Raw genomic sequence first — 27,314 nt, forward strand, 5'->3', positions numbered from 1 at the left:
TCCCTGACAGAAAGCCTATGGTGGTACCACAACAAACCTGCCAAGAGAGCCCACCCCAAAAAATTTCATTTTTAAATGCTGTCAAATGTAAGAAAGGTGTGTTTGTAACTACAAAATCCAGGTTGTAACAAGCCAAACCGCTGTCAGCAGCAAAATTCTCCTGTTGCTGCCCGGGAGAGTGAACTTACCTCTCCACCGTGGTGCCACCCAGCTCCATTACGGTGTGTTAATGTGTTTGATGTAAGGTAACCTTTTCTGTCAAGAAAGATGCCTATAAATGTATTATTATTTTTATTATTATTATTATTATTATTATTATTATTATTATTATTATTATTATTATTATTATTATTATTATTTATTAGTGCAGCCTGCACCGAGCTCCCTGCCACACCATGATCTATTGGCTTTGTATTTCAGTCCCACTGTGCTGAATCGCACCACAGGTCAAAGCCTTTGGACAGCTTGGTATCACCTGTCTGACATCCTGCAACACAAACACTTCAACTATAAAACCATAATAAATTTGAACATATATAAAGAATGGTTGTTTGTGTTTATTCCGTGCAAGGTGGTTACTGTTTGAAAGCTTGGGCTCGTATCATCCCTTTTTGGTCTGATAATATAATTTCATAGTTAATCATTATTATTAAGGACTATGATTAATAATATACCAATCCTAATTGCACATCAACAGAATGGATGCAACGCAAGACTTTAAATATTTAAACAAGTAGAGGGTTATTTATATCCACTTTACACTTTTAATATAAAATGAATTCAGTTTCAAATAATATCTACATTAAATTATTTAACAATGTATTTAATGAATTACTGGCACATTTATTTTACTAAGGAAAAACCTTTACACGCACTTTTATGTTCTTTGAGCCATCCGTGTAAATATCTAGGTAATTATAATAAGTATGTCTAAAGTATGGAGTGTGGTGCGTGATGGATTAATCGTTATAATACATAATATATAATCAAATTCTATTAGACGATTTAGTTCTTTTTAAAAATCGTATCATAATTTTTGCTTCCTACATTTATTTGTAATACATCTATTATGTTAAACGTTTATTTAATTTTCTCAAATTCTCCCCACATGAAACTTCGTTCTATTTGATATTTTTGACATGTTCAATTGTTTCATTTCCCCCGCAATAGCCACATTTTCCCGTATTTTTAAAAAGTGTACTGTTCAGTCTTGTGTGTCCAAATCTTATTCCTATTATTAGCCTTTCCTCCTTTCTGTTCCTTCTTCCATGTCTTATTTACCCAACTGACTTTCAAAACCACAAAACCATCTTCCTCTACTTTCTCCATCCCGTCTTTCCTGCCATTCTATCTTTTTTTTTTTTTTTTTTTGATCATCCTCTTTGGACCGCTCACCCTGGGCTGCGTGTGTGCGTCTTTAACTGGGTCGTACGTCACCGGCTTTACGTCAACGGTGGGCGTGTTTCCGACCAGCCGTAAAGCGCCGTACCGGAAGTGAATTACACGGTTTACAGTTGTTCGCATCAAACTAAACGGTTAAGCGGGTCAGTTTGTAACCCCTCTCGGCGTGTCTCTGGTTCGTGTTGTACGCAGCGAGCTTCCGGTCTGAACGAACCCGGCTGGGCAGCACAACAACCCGGGGAGCTGTGAAGGTAAAGCAGCCAATCAGAGCATCCCAACAAGCTCTGTTTCTATTAGCTGGGAGCTAATGGGGGAAAGAGACGCTAACATGTAGTTTGACAGCTCGCATTATTATTCTTTTTTTTGTTTGTTTTTGTGGCATTGAGCGTAACCGGTATGAGGGATTACTCTATCTGACCCCCGGATGTTTATATTGCTTCGTCGCTTTGTTGTTGGTAAACTGAACTGACTCATTTTAGGTCGTTTTCTCCCAGGTGTTTACAGTCCATGAGTCGCAGCAGGAACCCCCCTGCCCGGGGACAAGGGGCAGCTAGAGCCAAACAGGTAAATGTCATAAGCGATCAGTAAAAACTGTCAACTGTGCCTGCTGTTAATTCACTGCTAAATAATAAACTTACCCTCCTGGATTTAACAAAACGAACAGCCTCCTTGTGGAAAAATACTGTGTTGATAAACGTTTTAGGTATGACTGAAGGCATTCCTTTTTTTAGACATGGGGTGACTGTGTCTGATTCAAAAAGCTCAAATCATCAGATGGTATTAAAATGACACGAAGTGTCTAACGAGACTCCCAAGAACAGAGAAATGATGGTATGGCTTCTTAAAGACGTTAAAACCTGGACGAATGGTTGTGGCTGAACTCGCCAAAAGCCACAGAAAAGTTCAACATTTAGTTCTTAGAGGGAGCTTTAGATCTGACGACAATGTGGAAAGATGAGGATCAGTAAAATAAAATAAAAGCCCTTGATCTAAATAGCTTTGGATCCTTCAGAAAGCTACCTACAGTGCCCTGCAAAAGAGCCGTTCTGATTCCTTAAACCTTTTCACGTTTTGTCCCATTATGTCTAGAAATTTTAATGTATTTTTTCTCTGTGGTTGTTATTTGTTAGACAAACACAAAGTAGGGCTTGTTTGGTGAAACGGAAAAGATTCATACATTTGTTTTATCTTTTTACTTGGAAAAATCTGAAAATTGTTGCAGGTCTTTGGGGGCACGTCTCTATTAGAGTTATAATGATCAGTACCTTGATATAATTAATTAAAAATAGATTTTATTTGTTTCACGGCTCTAGTGGCTCGCTTTTTAACACAGTAGGCTGACAGCAAGGGGCATGGAAGAGGGGGAGAGACATGAGTCAAACCCGGGTCAGCATCATTTTTATGAGTCTTTCTTTCAAAACTGTTGATTCGTGGGAAATTTAGCATGTCAACAAATTCTCTAGAGGTCTGGTAATAAACAATTTATTCGATGAAGGTGTGCCAAACCAGGGAATAAGCTGCAGGGCACCAGCTTCTAGGGAATCATTTTGGACCCCACTGGTCTAGTTGGGCCCTGTGATGGACTGGCCACCTGTCCAGGGTGTACCCCGCCTCTAGCCCAATGACCGCTGGAGATAGGTTTACTCCATGCTCTTTCTATTTCTAAATGACGGCTTAAACAGTGCTCTGTGAGATGTTCAAACCTTGGGACATGGTTTCACAACCTGATCCTGCTCTGAGCTTTCCCATAGCTTAATTACTGACCTGTCTGCCCTGGACATTGATCTTCATCATGCTGTTTGTTCTCAATTACCTACGGTGGACTCTAACTACTAATTAGATCACTAATTAGATTAAATAAACTGATCACCCCAAGGTTTATGTAGTTTTGTGAGACTAAAACTGGCTGAAAACAAATGCTTACCAGTTTTTATTTTTTTGTAAATGCATTTAAATATGTTGATGTTTGTGGTGGTAATGTGATAAAATGTGGAAAAGTAAAAAAAACGGTTGTGACTATTTATTCGCACCAGAATAAGTGTGATTGATTTGTAGGAAATGCCTTCCTTTTCTTTGACTGCTAAAGTTTTTATGGTAGGATAATGGAAAATTATAATATGAGTCTATAAGTCTAGTTTTTAGCCTTTTCTGAAGCTACATATGTATTAGAGTAAAAATTGCATGAGATTACCCAGGAGACCTTATGTCTCCCGACGAAGGTGACATAGCGCTGTTTAACTTGGTCAGGTAATGTTCAGACAGATGATGTGCTATAAGAAAAAGCCTGATTTTAAAAAAAAAACATTACATAGTTCATCCGGTATTATTGTTTTCTTCGATGGCACTGGTATATTTCTGTGGCTGTTTTCAGAGTTATTATATGGGTAAGTTAACTATTTAGTCTGTGGGATGAGTGTGTAAATAGTTTGTGCAGCAATTTAAGTAGGGTAAGATCCTGGCTAAATAAATGAGTGCAACTTTATGCACAAGAAAATAAAGTGATACCGGATAAATGTCACAGAAATGCAGCATCAAATTTCTGCCACGATCAAAGCTTAAAGCGATCCACTGAGCAGTTAAAGTGTGACTGTTTTTGGTCAAGGTAGAGTATATTTGCTTCACATATAATTCAGCAGCTCTCCTCCTGTCTGCCTGTCAGATGGGGCTTCTTCTGGACCTTACCCCTGACGGAGGGATCGGCGATGACGGGAATGACGAGGATCTGGAGGCGGAGCTCCTCAGTTTGGTGGGAGGAGGTGGAAAAGGAGGGAGACCACAAGGGAGGAAAGGGGAAGGAAAATGTGAGTGTGTACTTCCCTGGCGTTTTGCAGATCTATCGAAAACATTAACCAACCCGTCTAAGTAGCAGTTAGCAGGAGTCTTGGAAACATAATCTCATTAATTTAATTGTATTTATCTTAATGAATGAAAATGTAAGAAACTCTTCCATCAAACTTTACAGAAAAGAATAATGTCCAAGGAATAGAGGGAGCATGTTTCATGTTTCTAAACCTTCAGAGCTAAAACTCAGGAAACACAATATTGGTGAAAATCAAAGAGACGAAGAAGCACTGTGACCTTAATTTAAATAATGAACTAAAATCTTTTTTCACTCTTAAATTCCCCCAGTGATGAACGTTTCTTATGCTGTTTGGATTTTTGTTTTCAGCACCGGTTCCAATGGCAGAAATCGAGCGAATGGCGGCACTTTGTATGAAAGATCTGGACGATGAGGACATAGGAGATGAAGATTTGGATGACGAAGACCTGCTGGTAAAACAAATACCTTTTTTTTTTTTTTTTTTTTTTATCTGTTTTAGACATTAAAGATGGTTTTGATCTTCTATTTGATCAATTTAAATAACTGAGAAAATATCCTACATTTGCCTTTGATCAGTTTTTAAAAGTGAAAAAAAATGCTTAAATTTTCATTCAGATCAAAGGTATTTTTAGGGAGACCAATAGTTGTTACATCACTGACGTAAAAAGGGGAAAGAGTCAATTGTTAAGGTATGACTCAAGCATTGGCCTTGGAAAATCAAACAATAACTGACTTCCCAGACTTATTGATTAGGGAAACGGTGCTCACATGTCCGAAGTGGCGTCAGGTCACAGTGACTTTAGGATAATAATCCAAAAACACATAATGATTCAGATCTCATCTCAGTTGCTTTATATGTCTGTTACACCTTCCCGGCTATACAGCGTGTGTGTTTCTTGTTTTTGCGCTCAGGCAGAATTAAACGAAGTGTTGGAGGATGACGAGGGGGATGCTCCTGCTCCTCCTCCTGCTCCGAAACCTCTCGCTGCCACTCCCACTGTTCCCAAGGTGAATGTCACGTCTCCGTCCGCACCCGGTGGGGCGTCAGGGCTGGAATCTCGCCTGCTGGAGCGCATTGATATGTATCAGAAGGCCATATCCAATGCCAAGGCTGCAGGCGAGACCAGCAAAGTGCGAAGATATGAGAGAGGGTTAAAGGTGAGCTCATAAAATGAAAAGAAAAAGTTCCTCGTGTGCAAAATAACAGGTCTGATTTAATAGGCCGCTTGACTCTGTGTTTTTATGATTGTCTTCCCTAATCGTAGACACTACAGTCCATGCTGACATCCGTGAAGAAAGGGAAGCCGATCAATGAAGAGGAGATTCCTCCTCCGGTCGCCATTGGGGCAAAATCAAACGCTCCGGCCGAGGCTGAACCCGTCAAAGAGCGAGAAGCGCCCGCGCTAATCCCCTCCCCTCCATCCAATCAGAAACCACTGAGGGATCCGGCACCAGAACCCCCGAACGCTAAACCTGCACATCTAACGATTCCCCAAAAAGCGGCTGCTGCCGTCACCCCAGAAACACCCGCGATCTCCCCCCTCACCCCCGGCCAGCCTGGCGGCCAGCACTCAGGTGACCGAGAGCCTCTTTCTTTTGAGTGCATGTAAACATCTGGTCTCTGTTTGCAGTTCTCTGTCTGACCAGAAACTAACATGTATCCATCTAGAGCTGAAACAGGCAGTGCTGTCCAGACAGAGGGAGTATAAGTTGGCTGCTATAGAAGCGAAGCAGAGCGGTGACATCAACCTGGCCAAGCAGCACTACCTCACTGCTAAGGTAACGCAGCACTACCAGGTGGAGCAGATCCGTCTGCAGAAACCTGCCTGTTGACTAAAGACGCTGTCTCTGTAGAAGCTGGACTCGCTGGTGGAGGCTGTGGACCGAGGGGAACCAGTGGAGCTCAGCTCCTTACCTCCCCCTCCTGGTGAGTCTGTGTAACTGGAGTTGGACGCGTTTTCATGCTTCCTGCTAAACTTTTCTATTAACTCAATTGTAAAACCAAAACGCTTAGATCAAGTTCGCGAATCCTGTCCCTGGATTGGAGATTTGAGCCAGGACCTTTATTCTTTTTATATTTATTACAATTTAATATGTATAAGAACTAAATTAACAGCATCATTTAGACAAAGCTGCTGGTTAGATCTGTTGATTTTATCACCATTTTTAAGTGTTGCAGCCAAACCTTGCACTGAACTTTGTATTCTGGAGTATAATTTAAATTTTCGTTTGAAACCTTTTAATTTCCTGGAGAGTACCACCATCTTTAATCAGTCCCTCACCCAGTGGTCCATTCCACCGTGCTTGAAGTCCTCCACCCTCATTTATCCTTTATTTAACCAGGTAATACCCATTAAGATTAAAAATCTCTCTTGCAACGGAGACCTGGCCAAGATAGACATCAAAATTACATCACATGATTACATATGTACAAAGTCACACACATGAAAGGCAAATATGCACTTACAATGAAATCTCAATTAAAACATTGACATGTGAGGGAGTCCAACTCAAAGCATCTCATTCTCAGCTTAAAAATACTCAAAGGAACCAATTTACTAAGTTTACTCACGCCTCGGCCAAAAAAGAAAAGCATTAGCAGTCTCAGTCCCGATAAATTCTGATTTATTGTTTTTGATCGAATCAGCACTGGCAGAGCTGTCTGATTATCTGAGTTATTAATTTAGCAATTCATGTATTTAAGGTCACTCTTTTTAGGTCTGTGTTATTAATATAACCAGTGTCTATGCCTGCACTGTTCTCTGATTTTCTGCAGAAGATGCGGTGGAACAGCAACGTGCAGCCGTTCCTCCTCAGTCTTCTTCCAAACCTGCTGCTGCTCCTGCAGCTCCTCCTGCAACTCCTCCTGCAGCTCCTCCTGCTGCTCCTGCACCCACCCAGGTGGCCACCAACAGTAAGGTTCCTCTTTTCTTGATGGTTCCTTTTTAAATACTTGGCTATTTTCTTATGCAAAAAAAATCTAATTAATTTATATCCCGTGTAACAAAACAAAACCTTTACAATAGATTAATCTCTAATCTCAGTAGTATAATCTCACACTGAAAATAGAAATTTAATTGAGTATTTTTAAGAACTGTTTTTTTTTTTTTGTTGTTGTTTTTTTTTATTCAAATGAAACAGGGTATGGAGGACCAAGTTATTTAGTCATCTGCGATTTCAGGTTTTTCTTATCATATTATGATCTGACAAACACGTATATTTCTCTTGGCCCACTTTTTTAAAATTGATTTTGCCACCAATCACAGAGAGCGGTATGGAGTAATTGAGGTAAAAACAAAATGATTTTGATGCTTTTTACATATTTTTACTAGGGATGCCAAAGATTGTGCAGCGCCCCGTAAACTAGATGAACCAGAAGGGCTTCCAACATTAATGAAAACTGAACAGGAATCCGATTTAACCACTAGATGGCAAAATGAAGAAAAAAAATTCCCTCAAAACAAAACATACATCAAAAATCTAAACACAAAACAAATGCAGAATTGAACTGATTTTGGTGTTTTATTTTTAAGGCATAATAGATGAGCAGATCTGCAAGTGTTCTCTGTTGAACGTTTGAGCTCCAAAGTTGTTTTTGAGCTGTGAAAATAACATCATTACGTAGAATTTAGCCTACATCAGTATTTGTGTTTGTGCTTTTCGAAGACCTTCCTGCTCCCAGCAGTGTGGCAGAAGCCCTGAAGCAGCGGATGGACATTTACAAGCAGGCAGCAGAGGGAGCCAAGAGCAAAGGAGACGATCGGAAGGCACGCATGCACCAGCGGATTATAAAGGTAGCCGCTGTGTGTAAAGCACCTGGTCGCGCTTTCTCAAACAAAACCAAAGAAGCCATTAAACGACCCGAGTGTCCTGTACATAACATTTCTGACTGTGCTTTTGTTTGTTTTCGCTCAGGGGTGTAAATCTGACTGGAAGCACTCTGTTTAGCTATGTCTGCAACTTTTAAGTGTTGTGGAAAGTACCTAGATGGATGTTTTTTGTTTCCTAAAAATCTTTAGCTTTTGATGATTTCGCAACAACCAATGGGACGAAAATACTATATAGAGCTGCAGATGTTAAACACCAGGCACAAACGCTGTTGTTTAGACTTGAGAAACCTTGTTTGAGGTCCCATGTCGATTTTAAAGATGTGCTTTAGGCTCACTACTTGTCACAAGATGAGTTAAGGCTGACCCTTGGCCGTATCTAAACTAATTAACTTCATAGCCGTGCTCTTCACTTTCCGGAGGAACAAGCCTAATTACTCTTGCTTTCTTCTGACATGTAGGAGCAAATTTACAAAGCTGTTTGCGAGAGCTAAATGAGTCCAAGCTCCATTTTGATCTGTTTATTTCTTGCTGCTTAGTATGCTACCCTGCTCTATGCTTATTTATTAATTAATTTACAGCCTGAGCAAGCAATTAATTTAAAATGTGAGCTTATTAAAAACTTTGTATTTTCAGAACGTTTTGATGGATGTTTTCTGTGAAGAGATGCAAAAATATGACTAAAAATAAATAAAGTTTTCTTAAAATAAGTGTATTTGTCCTTGATTTGAGCAGCAAATTTTCATGATCTGCCAATGGAATGAGATTTTTGTGCTTAAAATAGGAGCAACTCATCTCCATCATCTTATTTCAAGTGTAGTTTATCTAATTATCTTATTTTAGGTGTAAAAATACTCATTCCATTGGCATATCATCTTATTTACCTGCTCAAATTAAGGACAAATACACTAATTTCAAGAACTTTTTACTTATTTTTAATTCAGTTTTTGCAGTTTTATTAGAGAATTTAAATAAATAGACGTCGACTTAGGATAGGATCTATTCGAGGCTAATAGGATCTATTCAAGGCTAAGAAACCACAAACATGTCTATTTAAAAAAAAATTACATTCTAGTACGCCACATTTTTCGTCGTTTTTGTTTTTTGTTTTTTTTATTAGATTTTGACCAATTTATTTAAAAGCACCCAGATCACTTGCTGATTTAGAAAGATCGGGATGCCTAAAACCTAGAGATGATGTTGCTTAAGGTTTTAAGGATTGCCTTGCCCAGATGGGACTTGGAGCTCCCTGCGAAGAAAAATTGTCTCTTTGATCACTTTTACTTTGGCTGTGCTCGTGAACTTCAATAGTGACCTGATGAAAAACGGGTTTCAAATTGCTCACATGTGCAGGACGCGTTATGCCTGATTGCATCTGCATGTCAGAGTCAGAGCAGTCTACTTTAGGAGCCCATAGCGGACATGATGGTGTGTGCAAAACCTGTGCAGAAACGGCACTGATTTCTGTTTTAGTTGCCTCTTTTCTTACAAATCGGTGTCGTCACATTTCTGAATGTGACAGAAAATGATTAAGCCTCTTCATACCATCCAGGTTTTTTATTTTTTTCCTCTCTCTCTCTGTTCACAGCAATACCAGGACGCCATCAAAGCTCACAATGCAGGCCGACCTATCAACTTGTCCGATCTGCCGGTGCCTCCTGGTAACTTCCTGAATGTTTTGTGTCAGGTTTTTTTGGCTCTGGTTGCTCAACTTGTTCAGTTCATTCATGTGTGTGTGTGTGTGTGTGTGTGCGCGTGTGTGTCTTTTTATCCAGGCTGTCCGCCTCTCCAGGGCTCAGAAGGGAGTCAGCAGAACCTGATAGGTGTCCTGGAAACGGCTATGAAAATAGCAAACCAGGATGTCGATGAGGATGAACAAAGTGATGCTGCCAAGGTGGGAAGAAAAAAAAAAAAAAAAACATGAGTGCTGCACCAAATGGTCAAATTGTTCTAGTGAGCCAGGAAGTCTGATTGTTCATGGATTAAAGAAAGAAATGCTTCATTATGTGCCATTTTAGCTCCTGCAGCTTCAAGGGATGTTTTTTTTATCAGTATTATTTCCTGTTCTGCGTCTCCTACCCATTACAGGAGTTTTTGGCCATTTAATTACCTATATAAAAGTATTATTGACAGAAACACACTTTTCATGTAAATGTACATTGTGGAAAATGTGTCTCTCATCCAAGCTATCCCAATAGCTTCAGTGAAAACTATCACCTAGACATCTGTTGGTAGAGTTATTTAGTTTGTCTGATGATTTTCTCTTCTGCAGCCTGCAGTGCGTCCACCTGTGCAGAAAGCAAAGTCTCCAGCTCCCCCGGTGCCCACAGGATCCTCGGCTCCAAAACTGGGACTCAAAGGTCTGTTCAAGAACATGCATGTTTGCAAGTTCCACTTACAGTGCTTTACTAAAAGAAACACAATTGGACGACATAGCTTCTAACTTCAAAATATTTGATGCAACTTTCAGCACAAAGTAGTGCATGATAAAGTGGAAACGAAAAGGTTTGCATTTGTTTTTAATAAATGATCAGCGGGAAGTGTGCCATGCATTTGTAGTCAGCCTCTCCCAAGTCATTATGTTACAGAACCACCTTTCACTTCAGTTACAGCGGAAAGTCTTTTTGGGGTATGTCTCCACTATTTTTGCTCATCTAGAAGCCGAATCTGCCGTGGCCTGTACATGGCTTGCAGACTGAACCCAAATCATTCAAAATATTCAGCAAGAAGGAAGTTTGATTGCCGCATCCAAGCTCCTGAATTTCCCGAGCCAAACAGGAAACATCGGGCGCTGGAAAGGAGAAAGTTCCAGTGAATTTCATAATAAAATCACCACACCAACTTACACTAACCTGACTAGTGTAAACAAAACGGCAACACAGAAACGTAATGAAGCAGAGGGGCTTTAGGAAGATCAAATGAGATATTTATGCAAATGTAAAACTACTTTTGCACAGGAAAGTGAAAACCAATCATTTAGTCATTTATGAGGGACAGCAAAAGAAAGGACCGTGTTAAGTTTGCCATTCGCAACAATCTAATATGCCGTTTCTAAACAGTCTGTTGCTGCTGAGAAGTCCCACTGAATTTTCACTAACACAGGACAGGTCTATAATGTTGTTGTTTTTTGTTCTACTTCTGGTCTGCTTCTCTTACTGGCTTCCGTGTTAGCAGGCTGCTGCTCCTTTGCCAAAATAAAATACCAAATGCTGCGCTCTGTTTTGGGAACCCTGGGAACTCTCATATGATTGGCTGAGGAACCAGGAAGTAAACACTGAACCGAAGTAGCTCTGGGCCGTACCTCGAGGTTTGAAAGGAGAAAAACTTGACTAAGACATTGTTGATGGAGAGGACCGATTGTTTATAGGGAATGTAACTTCCATCCTGGGTGAGAAAGGAGAATGATTTAGGTTGATTTTTACAGTAAATATCTTACTTATAGCTCCTTTTAACTTCTGCACAAATCTCTCTCTGACCTCTCTGCTATGTAGTCTCTTCTCTAACAAGCCTTTAATGCTCTCACAGAACAGCTGGAGTTATACTGGGATTAAATCACACACAGATGGACTCTATTTACCAATTAGGGGACTTCTGTAGGCATTTTCCTGCAGTAGATTTTGTTTTAAGGGTGTCAGAATAAGGGCCATGAATACAAATGCATGCTACACTTTCATGTTTTTAGGTTTTTAACCATTTTAAAACCAGATGTAATTTTCCTTCCACACTACAATGATGTGTTGCTTTGTATTGATCTGTGTTTATCTTGTGTTGATCACAAGTTTACACGTTTGCTGTTGTAACGACACAAAATGTGGGAAAGTTCGTGTGGTGTGAAAACTTTATTTATTCGGGGTATTGCTCATGCCTGCAATGCGTCATTTGGAGGGTAGTAAATTTAAAAAGCAGATTTCATGTTTTCATTATGTTTCCAGCCCAGCAGCAGGTGGACTTCCTGTTGCTACGGCGACAGGCCTTTATGCGTGCAGCGCTACGCTCCAAACAGATGAAGGTGAATTATAAGGGTTTATTTTATTCCTTTTTTTCACCTGTTTGATGTTTCTCTGCCAGAGGAAGTTAATTGTTGCCTCAACTTGAAAGTCTGCCGTGTGACGGTCGATTTATTCTTCCCTTATTTCTCTTATTTTGTTGCGTTGTTGTTCCCAGGACATGACAGGAGCCGCGCAGCACCTCAGACACGCCAAGGGCCTCGATCCCATGATTACAGCTGCAAAGTCCGGCCTACCTGTTGATATCACAAAGGTTGTAAAGTTGTTTCTTTAAAATTAAAGATATGAGCTGCACTTCGTGTTTGGTTGAGCAAAAAAAATCTGTGGTGTCTTAACGCTAAACCTTAGCTACTCCAAAAACAAGTTGGTGGAAAGCATCGTCTGTGTATCTGCATCCAGACAGGAAGTTCTGTTGGCATGCACATGCTCAGCATCATTCATACCTTATTATTTCACTGCCGCACATATAAGACATTATTTCTCAGCTACCTCAGTGGAGTTATCCAGAATATTGTGCTTCTGTTTTTTTTTTTCTAATCAGCAGGACGTCACACAGGCGTCAACCCAGAGGTTTACTTGTTATCAACAGGAAAAAAAACAAGATTTGAATAGATGTCAGTGCATCTATCATATGTTGTAGAGATAAAAAAAAAAGCTTTGGTTAGAATCTGAATCAGCTTTATTTAGCCTTGCATGTGTGGACAATGAAGGACTTGGTCTTTGGACTAGGTACAGCTCCCACAGCATACAGACAGTTGGTATAAATATATTAGCAATATGTTGTTTTTTTGTTTTTGTTTTTTTGTATGTGTAAAAATATAGGTTGTGAGTTTGATAGTAGAGTGGATCGGGTCTTTAAAGGGCTGCAGTGTGCAGCCTGTGGAAGCGTCTCTTATTTTTTTTTATTTTGATGTCCATGACTGCAGTGCAAGTGTTTGACATGGAACAGGCAGTTTATGCAGAGGGATGACTCTGAAATTATTCATATTGAAAGGTTTAAGCACAACACAAAGTATTTCTCTTTCAAAACCCACTTTTTTTTTTTATTGGAAATGGGACCACAGACATCCAGAACCTTCTGCTCAAAAGCAGACATGGGTGCCCCCATTCTCTCGACCAGGGGTCTCAAACATACGGCCCGCCGAACAATTTAGTCCGGCCCTGTGGCTAAATGCATTATCATTATAAAAAATTTTTTTTTTTTTTTTTTCCCAGTGTCCTGTCTGGCAATGTGGCAATAAGATGCCACAAAGAGCTCATCAGATTTGACTTTCACAAGTGGACAAGATAAAAGGAAGAGAATGATAAAACAATGATTGAAAAAAAACATGTACTTCGTTTAATTGAAAATATGCAGTTCCTATATTGTCCACGAGGGGCGCTGTGTTTTAATTAGCAGATTAAGCTTCAGGTGTGGAAAATTTTAAATCATTTCTTAATTTTTATCTGTTTGATGTATTTTGTCATGCAGGACAGTGTTTTTAAGTTCCAAAAAATGTGAATAAATGTTTTTCAACATTGTATAATCACTGTGATCAGTTCTTATGCATAATGCACAAGTAAATGTTTAACTGAGTAAAAGTATTGTTGAAATTGCACATACTTTTCTTAAAAATGCTGAGGTTATTCATAAATATTGTGTAAAAGTGAAATTCATTTAATATAAAAATCAACGACATGTCCACTTTTATTAGTTCTGCTTAATCTTGCAATGAGTTTACTCGTGTGGCCCTCTTGAGATCAGATTAAGCTGTATGCGGCCCCTCAACCAAAATGAGTTTGACACCCCTGGTTAGACACTTGCTCAGTGCAAGAAAGAAAGACCTTCGTCCTGTTCCTGCTGCTGAGCATAAACATTGTTCAACAAATTAAGCATTTATGTGGCGCACGACTACTTTCAACTTGACAGGTTTGGCTCATGTGGTGGAAAGGTTTGGATTCTACATGTTTAGCGCTTCTCTTCCTGTGCTCCTTACTCCAAGTGTCTTTGGTGATGGTTGTTTATTTTTCCGTACCGCTGGTCACGGTTTCTCTCCCCCACTTTTGATGTAGATTCCAAGCGCTCCGGTGAGTGAGGAGGATTATTCCCTGGGTCGTTCCCGGACCTCTCCTGTCTCCCCTCGCTCCAGCGAGAAGTACCACGCCCTCATGGATCTCTTACGAAAGCAACACGAGGTTAAAACCTTTGAATTTGAGTTTTGTACAGCTTCTGCCATATCACTTTTTATGCACCAGTCTCGTACTGTTTTTGGGCTGCAAAAGCTTTATAAATCTGCCAGTCCTATATTTAATCTGCGCCACGTGTTCATTCCCTTTTGCAAACAGACGTTTTCTTACCCACGACGATCTCCTTTGTTCTTTGTCTCCTTGAGCAGAAATGTTTGGGCCTCTCTCAGCAGTTCATTCTCATGGGCAACGTAGCCGAGGCTTTGAAGTAAGAAATATTCTTTCATTTGTCTTCGTCATATTAGTTTAATAATATGCATCTGTGGCAGAATTTCAAAACGTTTGCCTGTCCTCTTTTCAATGAGAGAGGAACTAAGTCGTTATCTTTGTCTTGACTTGAACGGCTCTTTGGTTCAGATAGACCAACACAAAGAGGTGCGACGTTGTGAAGCGGATGGAATATGATGGTTTTTAAAACTATTTTTTACATGTAAAAGTGGTGGCCATTAGTATTCATTCCTTCTGAGTAAATGCTTTCTAGAACCAGAATGGACCATTTTCAGCATTTTAGTATTTTTGTGATCCACACCATTCAGTTGTTGCTCTGACCGCCTGTTTAGGGCCGTTGTCTGCTGGAAGGTAAACCTCCACCCAACCCCTAGTCTTAATAGCTTCTAGCGGGTTTTTAGTGCCCATATTGGCCTCCATATAGCTTCATTTGCTTTTCTCCATCAAATCTGACCAGTTTCAGGGTCCCTGCTGAAGAACAGCAATACCACAGCATGATCCTACCATCACCGTGTTTAACTATGGGGTTTGATGTGTTTTAGGATGACATGTAGTTAGGGGTTTTTGTCCTTTTGAACAATGGCTTTCTTTTCCCAATTTTCTAAGTGCTTGACTAATGGCTTTATTTCTGATATTAAACTACACACAGATGGACTCTAATCAGTAGTTCAGTGACTTCTAAGGGCAATTATTTCCCTAGGACTTTATTTGGTGGTATCAAAGTAAAAGGGGATAAAATACAAACCCACACTACACTTCATCCACCCCTTCATCGTCCATACCCGCTTATCCATGCAGGGTCGCTTGGGGGAAGGTGCTTATCTACAGTGGTCACTGGGTGAGAAGTGGGGTACGCCCTGAACGGGTCACAAGTCCATCACAGAGCGACACAGAGACACACACAGGACAAACAACCAGGCACACTCGCGTTACTGGGGGCACTTCAGAGAGTCCAGTTAAGCAGACAGTCCTTTTTTTGGGAGGAAGTTGGAGATCGAGCAAAACCCAGAACCTTCTTGTCGCACGGCAGAAATGCTGCCAACTTTGGCATCCTGCAGCCACAGCACACTTCAGATTTTAAACTCTGTCCTCCTATAACTTGTAATTTTTTTTGCTGTGGTGCTGTAAATAACATGTTCCACAGCAGAATACGTGGCCAAACATGAAGTGAAACCCCTCGGTTTTCTCCACTCTGTACATTTTTCTGCCATGCTTTACATTTTATGAGATTTCTTCACAGATATTTTCTGTTTTTCACATGTTCACACTCTGAAAAGACGCCTCCATGTTGGGGAAACAAATAGCGCAGTTTGTCACGTCTGTGCTGACTTCAGATGTTTGGCACAGTCAGTATTTTTTTTGTGTAAGCCTCATTTTTGTCTCCCCTCAGGTTTGAGAAGCTTGTTGAGGAGACCATGAAGTACATAGAGATGCTAAAGAGCGCCCACGCCAAGGGCCACCCAGTTCCCAAGTGCCACACACAGGAGAGAACCTTCAACTCTCCAAAGTAACCCCCTTTCATCCCTCTTTGATTCATTTCTGAGTTTTCATGCAGCTTCACTCGTACAAGTTGAGATCTGCAGCTGTTGTTTTTATTTTGAGGACTGTTGTTTGGTGGTGAAGACCAGGCAGGTCAGGTTTTTGGTTTCAGAGTTACCCAAAGAGACTAACAGGTAATTAGTGACGACTAAAAGGTTAGTTTGGTTAACAAATTGGCCTTCGTTATTGAAATCCTGAACAAAAATAACCAGTAACCAGATATGGAACAATTCTCTTTGATGTCATTAAATCGATCTAAAAATGTTGTTTACATCCCCTCGCTGGATAGTGATTGTTTTTTATTGAGCTGATTGTGGCTCAAATGATGCATTTTATTAATTCATTGGAAAACGTTAAGTAATAAGATGTATAATATTGATATTTATAACAATTTTATATTATTGTTATAAGAGCATCCAAGCTTTTCATAGAAAACGCTTCCATTTATTGGTAAAACTATATATATATATATATATATATATATATATATATATATATATATATATATATTTTTTATTTAATTTTTTTTTTAATTTACAACAAAAATCTTACTATATTCAACCCAAAGATCAGTTGGTAAAAACATGATGGACCGATTTTTTTATTTTTGTATTTATTTAAATCATTGGTGTCAAAGGTTTACGTCACAGTTTCGTGGGTTTTGTGATGTAAATGGATTGTACCTGTATAGCGTTTTATCAAGTCCGACCACCCAAAGCGTTTTACCCTACAGTCAGCCATTCACACCCTGACGGTGGTGAGCTACGTTAGTAGCCACAGCTGCTGGGACAGACTGACAGAGGCGAGGCTGTCATACATACATACAAGTCATTAGTTAGAGAGATTCCTTTTAACTTAAAGACAGTCGACAATAACTGTAGAGAAATAATAGACCAACTAAAGGGCGCTGTGGACAAGAGTTGTCCTCATAATCTGATATTGTTGGAGAACCTATTCAAAGTTGGCCAATATCAGCGTCCTATGAAAGAAAACTGAATCAAAAGGTGCTGCAGCAAAGTTTTATAGTTTGGTGAGGTGAGGACGCAAATGGGTTGTTGCAAATTTTTCTAAATTATATTTTTCCCCTGGTGTCAGATTAGTTTGTTTTTAGTTGAATGGTATAGAATATGTGGGAAAATGACTGTTTTGCATCACAAAAACCTACCATTCAAGGAGGGGTGTTTACACTTTTACGATCTAATGTCCATGAAGGACCGGTTATTTCCAGAAAAGAAAGAATATAAATTTCCGTCCTTGCTGGTGCCAAACGCTGCCGGGCTGGACTTGATGTTATGATCCAGTGCTGAAGTGGAGGGGGGGGGTAAAAGTAAAAGAAAAGTCCCTTTCCATTGAGTGTGGGATAGTCATTAATTTAAAATTTAAAAGATAAGTTTAAAGATCTGAATCATACATCAGAAAATAACACATTTAAATATTCTGTTTGTTTGTTTTTTGATTCTCTGAGCATGCAGCAGGATTAAAATTTTCTTGATAGATGTCGTAGTCCTGAAAATGGGCTGCTGTACCTCAGTGGAGTGGGAGATGAGTCAGAGTGACTCAGTGTAGCTCTGTTCCAGGATGATACCCGGCTAAACGCCGTGTGACTCATTCAACAGGCAACATAATTTGGCTCTCACGCTGACTGGCTGCTTGTCCTTCACACAGGACCCACTCCAACCTGTCTCCCAATGACCTGCTGCTGTACATCATCCGTGGCATTAACCTGCCCGCCCCATCAGGTACAGAGGACGTACGCATCTTTGAGCCAAACTCTCTCTAATCTGGTAAATCTGTGGCCATTCACACCCATCTCTGACTCCACAGGCGTCTCTCCTAATGATCTGGATGCCAGCGTAAAATTTGAGTTTCCCTTCCCCAGCTCGGTGAGGCTCCTTTCTCCTTCTCGCTCGCTCGTTTTTTTTTTTTTTTTTTTTTTTCTTTGCTCGGTGCGAGCTGCAACGCTTCCGTGCTGAATCGTGTGTTTGTGCGTAGGAGGACGCCCAGAGGGACAAAACCGGCACGGTGAAGAACAGCAGCAGTCCAGAGTTTAAAGAGCAGTTCAGACTGAACATTAACCGGGCCCACAGAGGATTCAGGCGGGTCGTTCAGTCCAAAGGCATCAAGTTTGAAGTCGTCCACAAGGGGTACGGTTACAAAATCAAAGATGTTTTTCAAATGTTTTAGAGTAACAAAGTTAATTAAAGGGAACAGGGGGGAAAAAAATAATAAATACAACTGAATACAACACTAAGAGAGCGATTAATATGATACAGAAACAAGCTATAACAAGGAGACCTCAGCATAAAGGGGCTGTAGGGACTTTGATCTCAAATTATTGGCCAATTTAAAAAAAAAAACGTTTTCAGCTGGGCTTCAAAACCTAATATTCAACAGAAGGCCAAATATTGATTAGCGGGTTGTTTCGGAGCCCAAAGATTTCATTGCAAAAGCCTGATCCCGTCTATGCTTTACTATGAGCATCTGGCTGGATGGTTTTTACCCCGTCAGAAAGCGCAAGATAATTTTATTGTGAATTATTTTCTTTTTAATTCCCCAGCGATAGATTAAAAATCCAATTTGTTAAAGAATTTGTTATTGCAGGTCTGAAAAATGGGCTCAGATGTTTGCATTAATAAAATAAAGGTGTGCCGTTTCCTTTTTGGGTCAAACACTTTCTATTTTGTTGGTCTAAAAACATATTTTATGTGTATCCCCAGCAACAAAAACAGAAACTCTTGCCTAGATTTAATAAATGAGTGTGCCCAAGTCTCTTATTGAGTAAAAAGTCACTGGATGTGACTCTAATTACTATAACACTTAAAGTGAAAGCATTTTTTTTGTTTTATACCAGTTAATTCTCGCCTGTGTTTCTACAGAGGTCTGTTTAAGACGGATAAAGCGGTGGGTACCGCTCAGCTGAAACTGGAGGCTCTAGAAAACCACTGTGACATCAGAGAGATCATAGAGGTAGGTGTTAACAAGATCTAAGGTTTGCACACGACTTGGCATCGAGTCTCTGTGAGAGCGTGCGTTTGCTGGTAGGTGATGGACGGCCGCAAAGCCACAGGCGGAAAGTTGGAGGTGAGGGTGAAGATCAGAGAGCCTCTGTCGGGGCTGGACCTGCAGCCCACGACTGAGAAGTGGTACGTTCTGGAGCCGGCGACCACGCTCTCGCCTCCGGAGAAGCAAAAGGAGCGGGTGAGTAGCTGGAAGTTCTCCTGACCAGGTTTTTTTCACCCCTTGATCCAACCGTCTGTCAGATCAAACTGAACAGTTTACAAGAACGCTTCATTAATAAAGATAATCGACTTTTATGTCATGCACCAATTTCATGATAGAATTAATAGTAGTGTTGCGTTGATGCCATTTTTTTGGCCCCGATACCCGGTTGTGCAGTATTGGCCGATACCGATACCATCTGTTTGAAATTGATGTGTGTGTATATATGAAGAACTGCATACTACTTAGGGTAGTAGAACTTTTTATTGCCTACCTGGAATGGATGACAATAGTTGAATAAACTTTTGGCTCTCAAAGGCCAAAATAGTGCAACATTGATGAAATTATAACATGTATATTAGTAGTGCAACAGTAAGACAGTAAAATTACATTAATAATTGAATAATCTCTTTTAAACGCTGAGTTTTGGCTCTCAAATGCCAAAATAGTGCAACTTTCATGAACTTATATAACATGTAACTTATAATACTAGTCGGGAGAGAGAAGGCTGCGTTCAAGTGACATACAAACATCAACATGGTATCGGTGCCCTATTTGTTGGTACTCGCTGATACCGATACCACCATTTTAGTGCTGGATCGGAGCCCCGTCCCATACTGGTATCGGTATCGGTGCAACACTAATTAATAGTGACTTTTTTTTTATTGTTTTCAACATCCAGCTCACAGAGATGTTTTTAAAATACTTGTCCTCATACAAACGAACCTCGTTTTCAACATATTTGTGAAAAAGATTGCTTGTGCTGGTACTGAATGAACCATAAAGCCGCTTACTTAATTGTTATTGATCAACCCTACGGGGGCAACGGCTTTGACTAAATAACATCTCAGGTTGGAGAGCTTCACTACCAGGTCAATTAAATTTTATTTATATAGCGCCAATTCATGATACGTGTCATCTCAAGGCACTTTCCAAAGTCAAATTCAATCAAATCATACAGATTGGTCAAAATGTTTCATATCTAAGGAAACCCAGCAGATTGCATCAAGTCTTGACAAGCAGCATTCACTTCTCCTGAAGTAGCGTAGAGCTACAGGGAGAGTCGTCTACATTGTCCATGGCTTTGCAGCAATCCCTCATACTGAGCAAGCATGAAGTGATGGTGGAGAGGAAAACTCCCCTTAAACAGGGAGGAAAACCTCCAGCAGAACCAGAACCAGGCTCAGTATGAACGGTCATCTGCCTCGACCGACTGGGGGTTAGAGAAGACAGAGCAGAGAGACAACAAAGCACACATTGATCCAGGAGTACTTTCTATGTTGTATGGTAATAGAGGATGATCTGTCTCCCACAAGGCTCCGTCTCCTCGGTCCAAACCCAAGCACGAGTCGAGCGGCAGGAGCAGTCACCCCAGCAGCTCCCCTCCTCAGTACAAGCTGCACAGCTTCAGCCTCCTCAACTACGACAAGGAGCGGCTGGAGAGGAAGGTTTGTGCAGTCCTGTGCGCCACGTCCGTTTACCCAAGGTCTGGTTGCTCATTGCCGTCGTCTTTCAGATCGCAGATTACCGGAAGAACCACAGCGATCCGCCGTCTGACCTCATTCATCAACACAAAGACGTCATGCACCGGCTCCAGTGGCAGAAAGCCCAGCTGGAACGAGCGACTCCTGCTCTGCTGACAGGTAGCACCGACCCGTAGCTCAGGGGTTCAGCCACACGCCCCTCTTCACGGGAAAGAACGGCATGTAGAGGCTTTAGGGGGGTTATTACTGGAAAACAAAGCTCAGTAATAGTCATTATTTAATAAATAATAGCTTGGCACACATGTGTTGATTTGTTCCTAAAATCAGTACAAGGTAAATACTGTAGATATGAGTTCAGAGGTGTAAATACGGCAGACAATGGCCCTCATCTCTGGAGAATGCCGACAATTATTCTCACGCTTGTTTCAGGATTTATAAACTCGGGGCGGAGTGAAGGAAGCCCTGAAGTCCTGCTGCAGGTTTATACAGGTGTCGACTTTCAGAACAACAGAGAAAATCTAGCTGAGTCAGAGTTATTAGTCCCTGTTACTACAAGTCATGAGCAGTGGAAGATGTCATGTGTTCTGTGTATTCCTGGTTATAATTAGTTTTTTTTTTTTTTCATACATTTACTCTGAGGCACTTTTTTTCCTTAATTTTACTTGGGTTGCAAATTCCTTTTGTAAAACATCGATAAATATAACAGAGGCTGAGGAAAGTTGTTTCATTGCGGTATCAGGAGAACCGGGCAGAAAATAAAGACTTGCATGCATGTTTATTTAACTGGATGGAGGATTAAAGGGGCAAAACTTTACACTTCTGAAACAGGGAATATTTTGAGACAGCTGTGACTGAGACCGGGATCCCTCAGCAGGACGGCTGCTGTGGTTGAAACAGTGATACTGGACGAATCTGGTCCGTTTGCACAGAGCGTTAAATAGCAAAAAGGTCCTGACCGGCCCTTAAGGAGGTTTAAACTGCCTCTGGCTGCAGATCTCTTGTGTTATTGCACACGGAGGCAAGGAATTCATGGATCAAAGGGATTTTTCTTTTTGCGTTCATCAGTGGCTTTTAGATCGCCTTCCAGAGCGTGTCCTCATTGCAGTGTCCCTCTGCAGTCTGGTACTGTGGGATTTGATTGACGTATTTCACAGGAAAAAGTCTGAGTATTTCCTGTTTCGCACAGTGCCTCGCAAAAGTATTCCAACACATTTAAATGTTTCCCCTTAAACCCCTCTAGTGTTGCTTTAGCAGTATGCCTTCAGGTCTTTGTCCTGCTGGAAGGTGATCCTCCGCCCCCCTTGAGGTTTTGCTCCAGGACATCTCTGCATTTAACGTGAACCATCTTTACCTCGATTTGGACCAGTTTCCCAGTCCCTGCTGCCGAAAAACGTCCCCACGACATGATGCTGCCACCACCATGTTTCCTAGACCTAGACAGACTTCGTCATACAGCTGCAACCAGACATTAGGGGACTCGCCTATGTACCTTTTGGCAACATACCTTGAATTTTTAGCACTTCTGTAAAGGCATTTTTCTGGCCACTCTTCCACAATGTCCAGCTCCATGGAGGGTACGTCTTATTTCTTTCTCTGATTAATGCCCTCCTGGCCCGGCCTGGGAGTTCTGGTGGGCGTCCCTGGTGGGGCACCAGGTGATTTCTATATGAAGATGATGGATTTGAAGGTTCCCACCAGGAAACATAAAAGATTTTTATATTTTTTATATGCCCTCCCTGACTTGTTCTTCTCAACAACTTTGTCCCTGACTTGTTTGGAGAGCTCCCTGGTCTCCATGGTGCCTCTAGCTTAGTGGTGCTGCAGCATCTGGGGCCTTTCAGGAAAAGGTGTTTATACTGACGGGTGATGTGACACTTTGTACATAGGTGTTCTTCACTTCACTAATTATGTGACTTTTGCACCAGAACTTTTTGGTGGCTTCATATTATTAGGGGATTTAATTCTTTAATATGTAGACAGTTTTTATTTCACTTCACTAACTTATACGATTGCATGCCGGTCATATAAAATAGGGCCATAAAGACATTTAAATGACAGATTGGAATGTAACAAAACAGGCAAAAAGCTGGGGTGGTGTGAATACTTTTGCAAGCCACTGTAAAACTCTTATAAAAACAGATGTTTGTGGTAATGATGTGACAAAATGTGGGAACGTTTAAGAACCTTAAATACATCTGAGGCACTTTTATATCTTTCTCTGTTAGACGTGTTTGGGACGATCCTGGGTGTTTGCATGTCATGTGACTGAAACCTGTAATCATCATACGGTCATTTTTAAGCGTTTAACCTACGTTTTGTTTTTGTTTTTTTTGTTTTTTTCACAACCTGTGCAGAGTATGAACAGGTGCTGAAGCGCTTCGTCCAAGGACTCTCCGAGTCTGTGAAGAAATACTCCAGCCAAGGGAACAGGGTGAGTGCGGAGGCCAGGATGGGCGAACGTGCTCTGATGCTTCGTGGTTCTCCTGGGGGAAAAAAACAAAAACATTTTCATCCTCCTTTCTGAATAGGAAGCTGCGAAGGACGCGCTGGGCAGGATGAAGATGGTAGAGAATGAGGTAAGAGCGGCTGTCGATCTTTTTTTTAAAAATGAAATAAAACCGTTGTTTATAATCAGTGTTTACACTCTTTTCCTGTCATTCAGCTGGAATCTCTAAAAAGAAAACGCACAGGATGAAAGAACGGTGAGGTGGAGACTTGGCTGGAGCGCGGCTAGCTCTCATTCACACTCGACTACGGATGCTACAAAAAAAGCAGCTTAAGCGTGTCCAAGACAACCAACCTGCTTCCTCTGTCTCTCTCTATAACCTGTACGGCATGTGGGCGGTAGCTGCATCTACCAGGGGGGCACGGGGATGTTAAAGGAAGCATTTAACGGGGCGAAGGAGAGGCGGATTTCTTTGCGCTTATTAAAGGAAACCCTAGAGAAATGAGCTTTTACAACAATCCTCTGAATGATTTGGGAGAAGATCCGTGAAAGGATGTTATGTTTTACATATCGCACCAGCTTTTTTTTTTTGGTGTTATCAAATGACCAATAATATATTTGTGTGTCTGTACATGATCTGAGGCGTATTAAAGGGGTGGATTAAGGTGGAATTAACCCTTTCCTTGACATATTTTACCTGTTTTGATGAGTTTAACCTAATCTGTCTGCGCCGGTGTTTCCAGATTACAGTAATCTGCTCTGTTTGGGGTCTTCTGATATGGGGAGGAAAGGAAAAGCAAGGCTTTGGGGTGCCTGCGCTTGCATCCCATAATAAGGGATTGGTTTTTATGTCACCAAGGAGATGACTAGAACAAGACGTTGAGATCATTTTAGGGGCAGCAGGAGGAGGTTGTTGGGATTCCTCCCTCATTTTATTTATTTATTTTTACTTTATCTCAATGTTTTTGTCACTTCCAGTCTAAATTTTACATTTAAGTCCAAAATTATTCACTGGGGATGGAGAGCCTCCTTGCCATCACTTTCCCTGTATGAGCCACGCCACAATGTTACTATTAAGATTAAGAGCTTACTTTAAATGACAGTAAAGTCCATTCCTCCTCAGCATGGATGTTGTTAATTTTTCATCGATTTGTCTTATTTTGACCATTTTGATCCAGAACTGAGCTCAAGTCCTAACTTGTCGTCTTTTTTTTTTTCTCTCATCCACAAATGGTGAAAAATGACCCTTTTATTCTCAGACATATAAAGACACCTTGCTCAGTATTTGGTTAATTGTCCTTGAGCAGCTTGCAGAGAACCTTTTATTCATTCTGCAGCCACTAACAGCTTCTGGCTGGATAATTGATCCCTCTTTGATCCCTCTTCTCATCTGGTAAATTGGGCGCAGGCCTGGCTTTAGTCCACAAACGACCGTCATTTTTGGTCCCAAAGCCCGTTTTGATGTGTTGGGGATCAGTGTCCTGTTGGACATCTTGTTGTAAAACGTGAGGCTAAGTTAAAAAGTCATGAGGTACTGCTAGTGTTTATCATCCTATCCTCTTGTGCTATGCACCAGCACCCCTGGCAGTGAAACAGACCCCCATCATGACGCTGCCACCGCCGTGCATGGCGGTGTCCACTGGGGTCTTGGGTTTGAAAGCCCCCACCATGACTCCCTGGTTCCTCTTGTCAACGTGGCCAAACAGGAGAACATCTGACTTGTCTGACCGTGAAACGGTTCTTCAGAAAGGCTTGTTGATCAGGGCAGATGCAGGTTTCACCGGAGTTTTCTGGGTGTGAGTTTTGAAGCAGGGGACAGTGACACTGGGGGTCCAGCAGCTTTCCAGCATGTGGTAGTCATGATGAGGTGCCAGTTCCTGGGTTGGTCCTCAACGCCCGAACCAATTTCTTTTGATCTGAGGATGTCGATCCGGGTCAGATGGTCCAGATTGGGTTAGAGCTGTGCTCCAACAGGACAACGATGCCAAACCCACGTCAAAGCCGGTTTTGAAGCACCTTTAGCTGGCGAACATTAAAGCTTCCTTCCTTACCAAAGCGCCGATCTTCAGCCTTTTGAATGCTGGTGGCCTACGCCTAAAGCTGCCTGGTAGAGGAAACTCGCCAAGAGGCATTTAATCCACCATTGGTGGGAGGTGTTTGCATATATTTGAGCATGTATGTATAATTGTGACCTGTCTGGATTAGAAACATTTTAAAATCTAACTTGTGCACCCAGTTTCTGTATTGGATAATAGTTTATGCTTTCCCTTACTTTAACCCCGCTATTAATGCCGTTCCACTAAAAAAAAAGGTGCAGAATCAAAGCTTCAGATAAAAGCCCCCTAATTATTGCTGGAATTAATAATTTTCCCATCTTAAATGTATTTATGCGGTCAGACAATAACTAATTAACGTGGCTGTCGATTAGAAAATAACGAGCAGCTGCTGCCGCTGATTTCATTGGCGCCCCTTTGCAAAAAAAAAAAAAAAAAAAAAAAGACCCTGTCCAGCTGAGATCGCTGAGAGGTCTGTCCACAGGAAGCCTCCCCAATTTGTGTCAGTGCGCTGGGCTAATTGCTCATTTCCCCCCCCTCAGACAACCCTGTCGAGGCCGGTTTCTCTGGACCGGAGACGTGAGCGGACAGAGCCGGCCTCCGTCTGCCTGATGTGCCTCTAGTGTTGTTTCAACACCAGAGGCACATCAGGCAGACGGTCGGGCTAAAGAGGCACGGAGCGGCCGTGTATTCTGATCTTTATTTGAAGTCCCAAAGAGATGTTTCCTCTCTCTCTGTCTCACAACAGCCTGGCAGCGGCTGGATCTGCGTCCTGCCTGGCTGTTTCTGTTCGTCTGCTGAACGATTAAGGTTTTTCACTCCCAGGAGAAATCTGTCATTCACCCTCAAAAATAATCCTGGTTGAAGTCGGGGCTCAGAGAATTTTGTGTGGCTCTTCTTTCTCCTACTTTCTGACACTAAGTGTGAATACTTAACCGTGACAGAATTATCTAAGTACAGATAAATGGCTTTTAGTGACATAATAGCCTTTTGCACGCGTTGAGATGGCCATTAAATGACCAAGGCAGTCCGTTTGCAAACTTCTTCGCCTTCGAGATCACATCTAGTGATCTCGAAGTACATCACATCTAGTGATGTACTTCCCAGTTTTCTGCCCAGCTATTGATTTCCATTCGCTTCGGCGTGTCACATAAATATCTTTACAGACTCTTAAACCTTGATTTTGAGCCAAATGCGTCGCCGTTAATGCTTGTCTCCCTAATGCATTTATGCAGGAGTGCAGCTTTAAACGCTGATTAATCTGAAAAGCTCTGCATTAGGAGAGATTTAGATGCTGACTAACATTGGTGCAGACTCGGTGGATTAGCCGTTTTCACAGGTCTTCTTTAAGTTTTTTTTTTTTTTTTTTTTTTATGTATCGCAGACATATGATGTCCACCAGCTGCCTGAGAAGGAGGGTAGGGCCTGGTAGGAGGGGATAAAAACTAGAACTGCCTTGATCAGTTTACACGTTTTTAGTTGGTTTTCATCATAAAACTTGAAGGTAAATAATTTTTGTCTTTATTTTAAGAGGGTTACAGTGCCAGTACATCATGGTCATGTGACACAGGATTTCATTTTAGTTTTTTTTTAATTGAGCAGTTTTACTTTCTAATGTGCACAAGTTGGGACATTGGCTGGATTCTCTCTTATTATACATGCAGAATCAAATATGTGCACCCCCACCCACCCACGGCGTTAACATTTACATGTCACTGGGCAAGCTGCAGCGAAACACGTCGCTTTTCCTTGCAAGCATCAAGCTTCTGGCGTAATTCTGGCTGGATATTTGAGCTTTTCGGACCCGGGTTTGCTTTCCTGTCCTTTGTGCAGCAGACCAGCACAACTGGCAGCGAACCAGCCATGATGCTGCCACCACCGTGCTTGATAGTTTCCAGACTATTTTGGAAGACTTCCAGGACGGCCTGGCAAAAAGCCCCCACCATGACCCTATTTTAAACCGATGGACTACGCTCAGTAGCAGCGTCAGTGCCAAGACACCCAACCAATTTAAATGAGCGCCACCATTTATAATAAGTGTGGCCTTTATACAGCCAGAATG

General features: G+C 41.3%; 1 protein-coding gene across 2 annotated transcripts; it reads left to right on the top strand.

The window, feature by feature from the left end:
- The first annotated feature begins 1,471 nt into the window (after positions 1-1,471).
- Positions 1,472-25,498, top strand: cc2d1a (coiled-coil and C2 domain containing 1A). Of its 2 annotated transcripts, XM_021310189.2 has the most exons (29): positions 1,472-1,589; positions 1,627-1,652; positions 1,896-1,965; positions 4,061-4,202; positions 4,571-4,674; positions 5,135-5,380; positions 5,488-5,797; positions 5,892-6,001; positions 6,077-6,149; positions 6,999-7,136; positions 7,889-8,016; positions 9,638-9,710; positions 9,825-9,943; positions 10,322-10,409; positions 11,982-12,058; positions 12,214-12,309; positions 14,109-14,231; positions 14,432-14,490; positions 15,901-16,017; positions 17,715-17,788; positions 17,874-17,932; positions 18,042-18,193; positions 18,926-19,016; positions 19,092-19,247; positions 20,585-20,716; positions 20,785-20,911; positions 23,107-23,183; positions 23,281-23,328; positions 23,415-25,498. In XM_021310189.2, the coding sequence occupies exons 3-29, from the start codon at positions 1,909-1,911 to the stop codon at positions 23,445-23,447; spliced, it is 3,009 nt and encodes a 1,002-aa protein (XP_021165864.2). In that variant the 5' UTR covers positions 1,472-1,589; positions 1,627-1,652; positions 1,896-1,908; the 3' UTR covers positions 23,448-25,498. The 2 variants fall into 2 exon arrangements, with proteins under 2 accessions (XP_021165864.2, XP_035990715.1); XM_036134822.1 differs by having other exon boundaries at positions 1,472-1,652.
- Positions 25,499-27,314: the final 1,816 nt, after the last annotated feature.

Source organism: Fundulus heteroclitus, unplaced genomic scaffold, assembly GCF_011125445.2.
Source record: "Fundulus heteroclitus isolate FHET01 unplaced genomic scaffold, MU-UCD_Fhet_4.1 scaffold_92, whole genome shotgun sequence".
NCBI lineage: Eukaryota > Metazoa > Chordata > Actinopteri > Cyprinodontiformes > Fundulidae > Fundulus > Fundulus heteroclitus.

What these genes read in the sequence shown, in the direction of transcription:
- cc2d1a (XM_036134822.1), top strand. Translation starts at nt 1,909, where the DNA reads ATGAGTCGCAGCAGGAACCCCCCTGCCCGGGGACAAGGGGCAGCTAGA. An exon ending in TGCACCAGCGGATTATAAAG is followed by an intron (nt 8,017 to 9,637) that starts GTAGCCGCTGTG and finishes CTCTGTTCACAG; the next exon opens with CAATACCAGGACGCCATCAA. An exon ending in TAACCTGCCCGCCCCATCAG is followed by an intron (nt 17,789 to 17,873) that starts GTACAGAGGACG and finishes CTGACTCCACAG; the next exon opens with GCGTCTCTCCTAATGATCTG.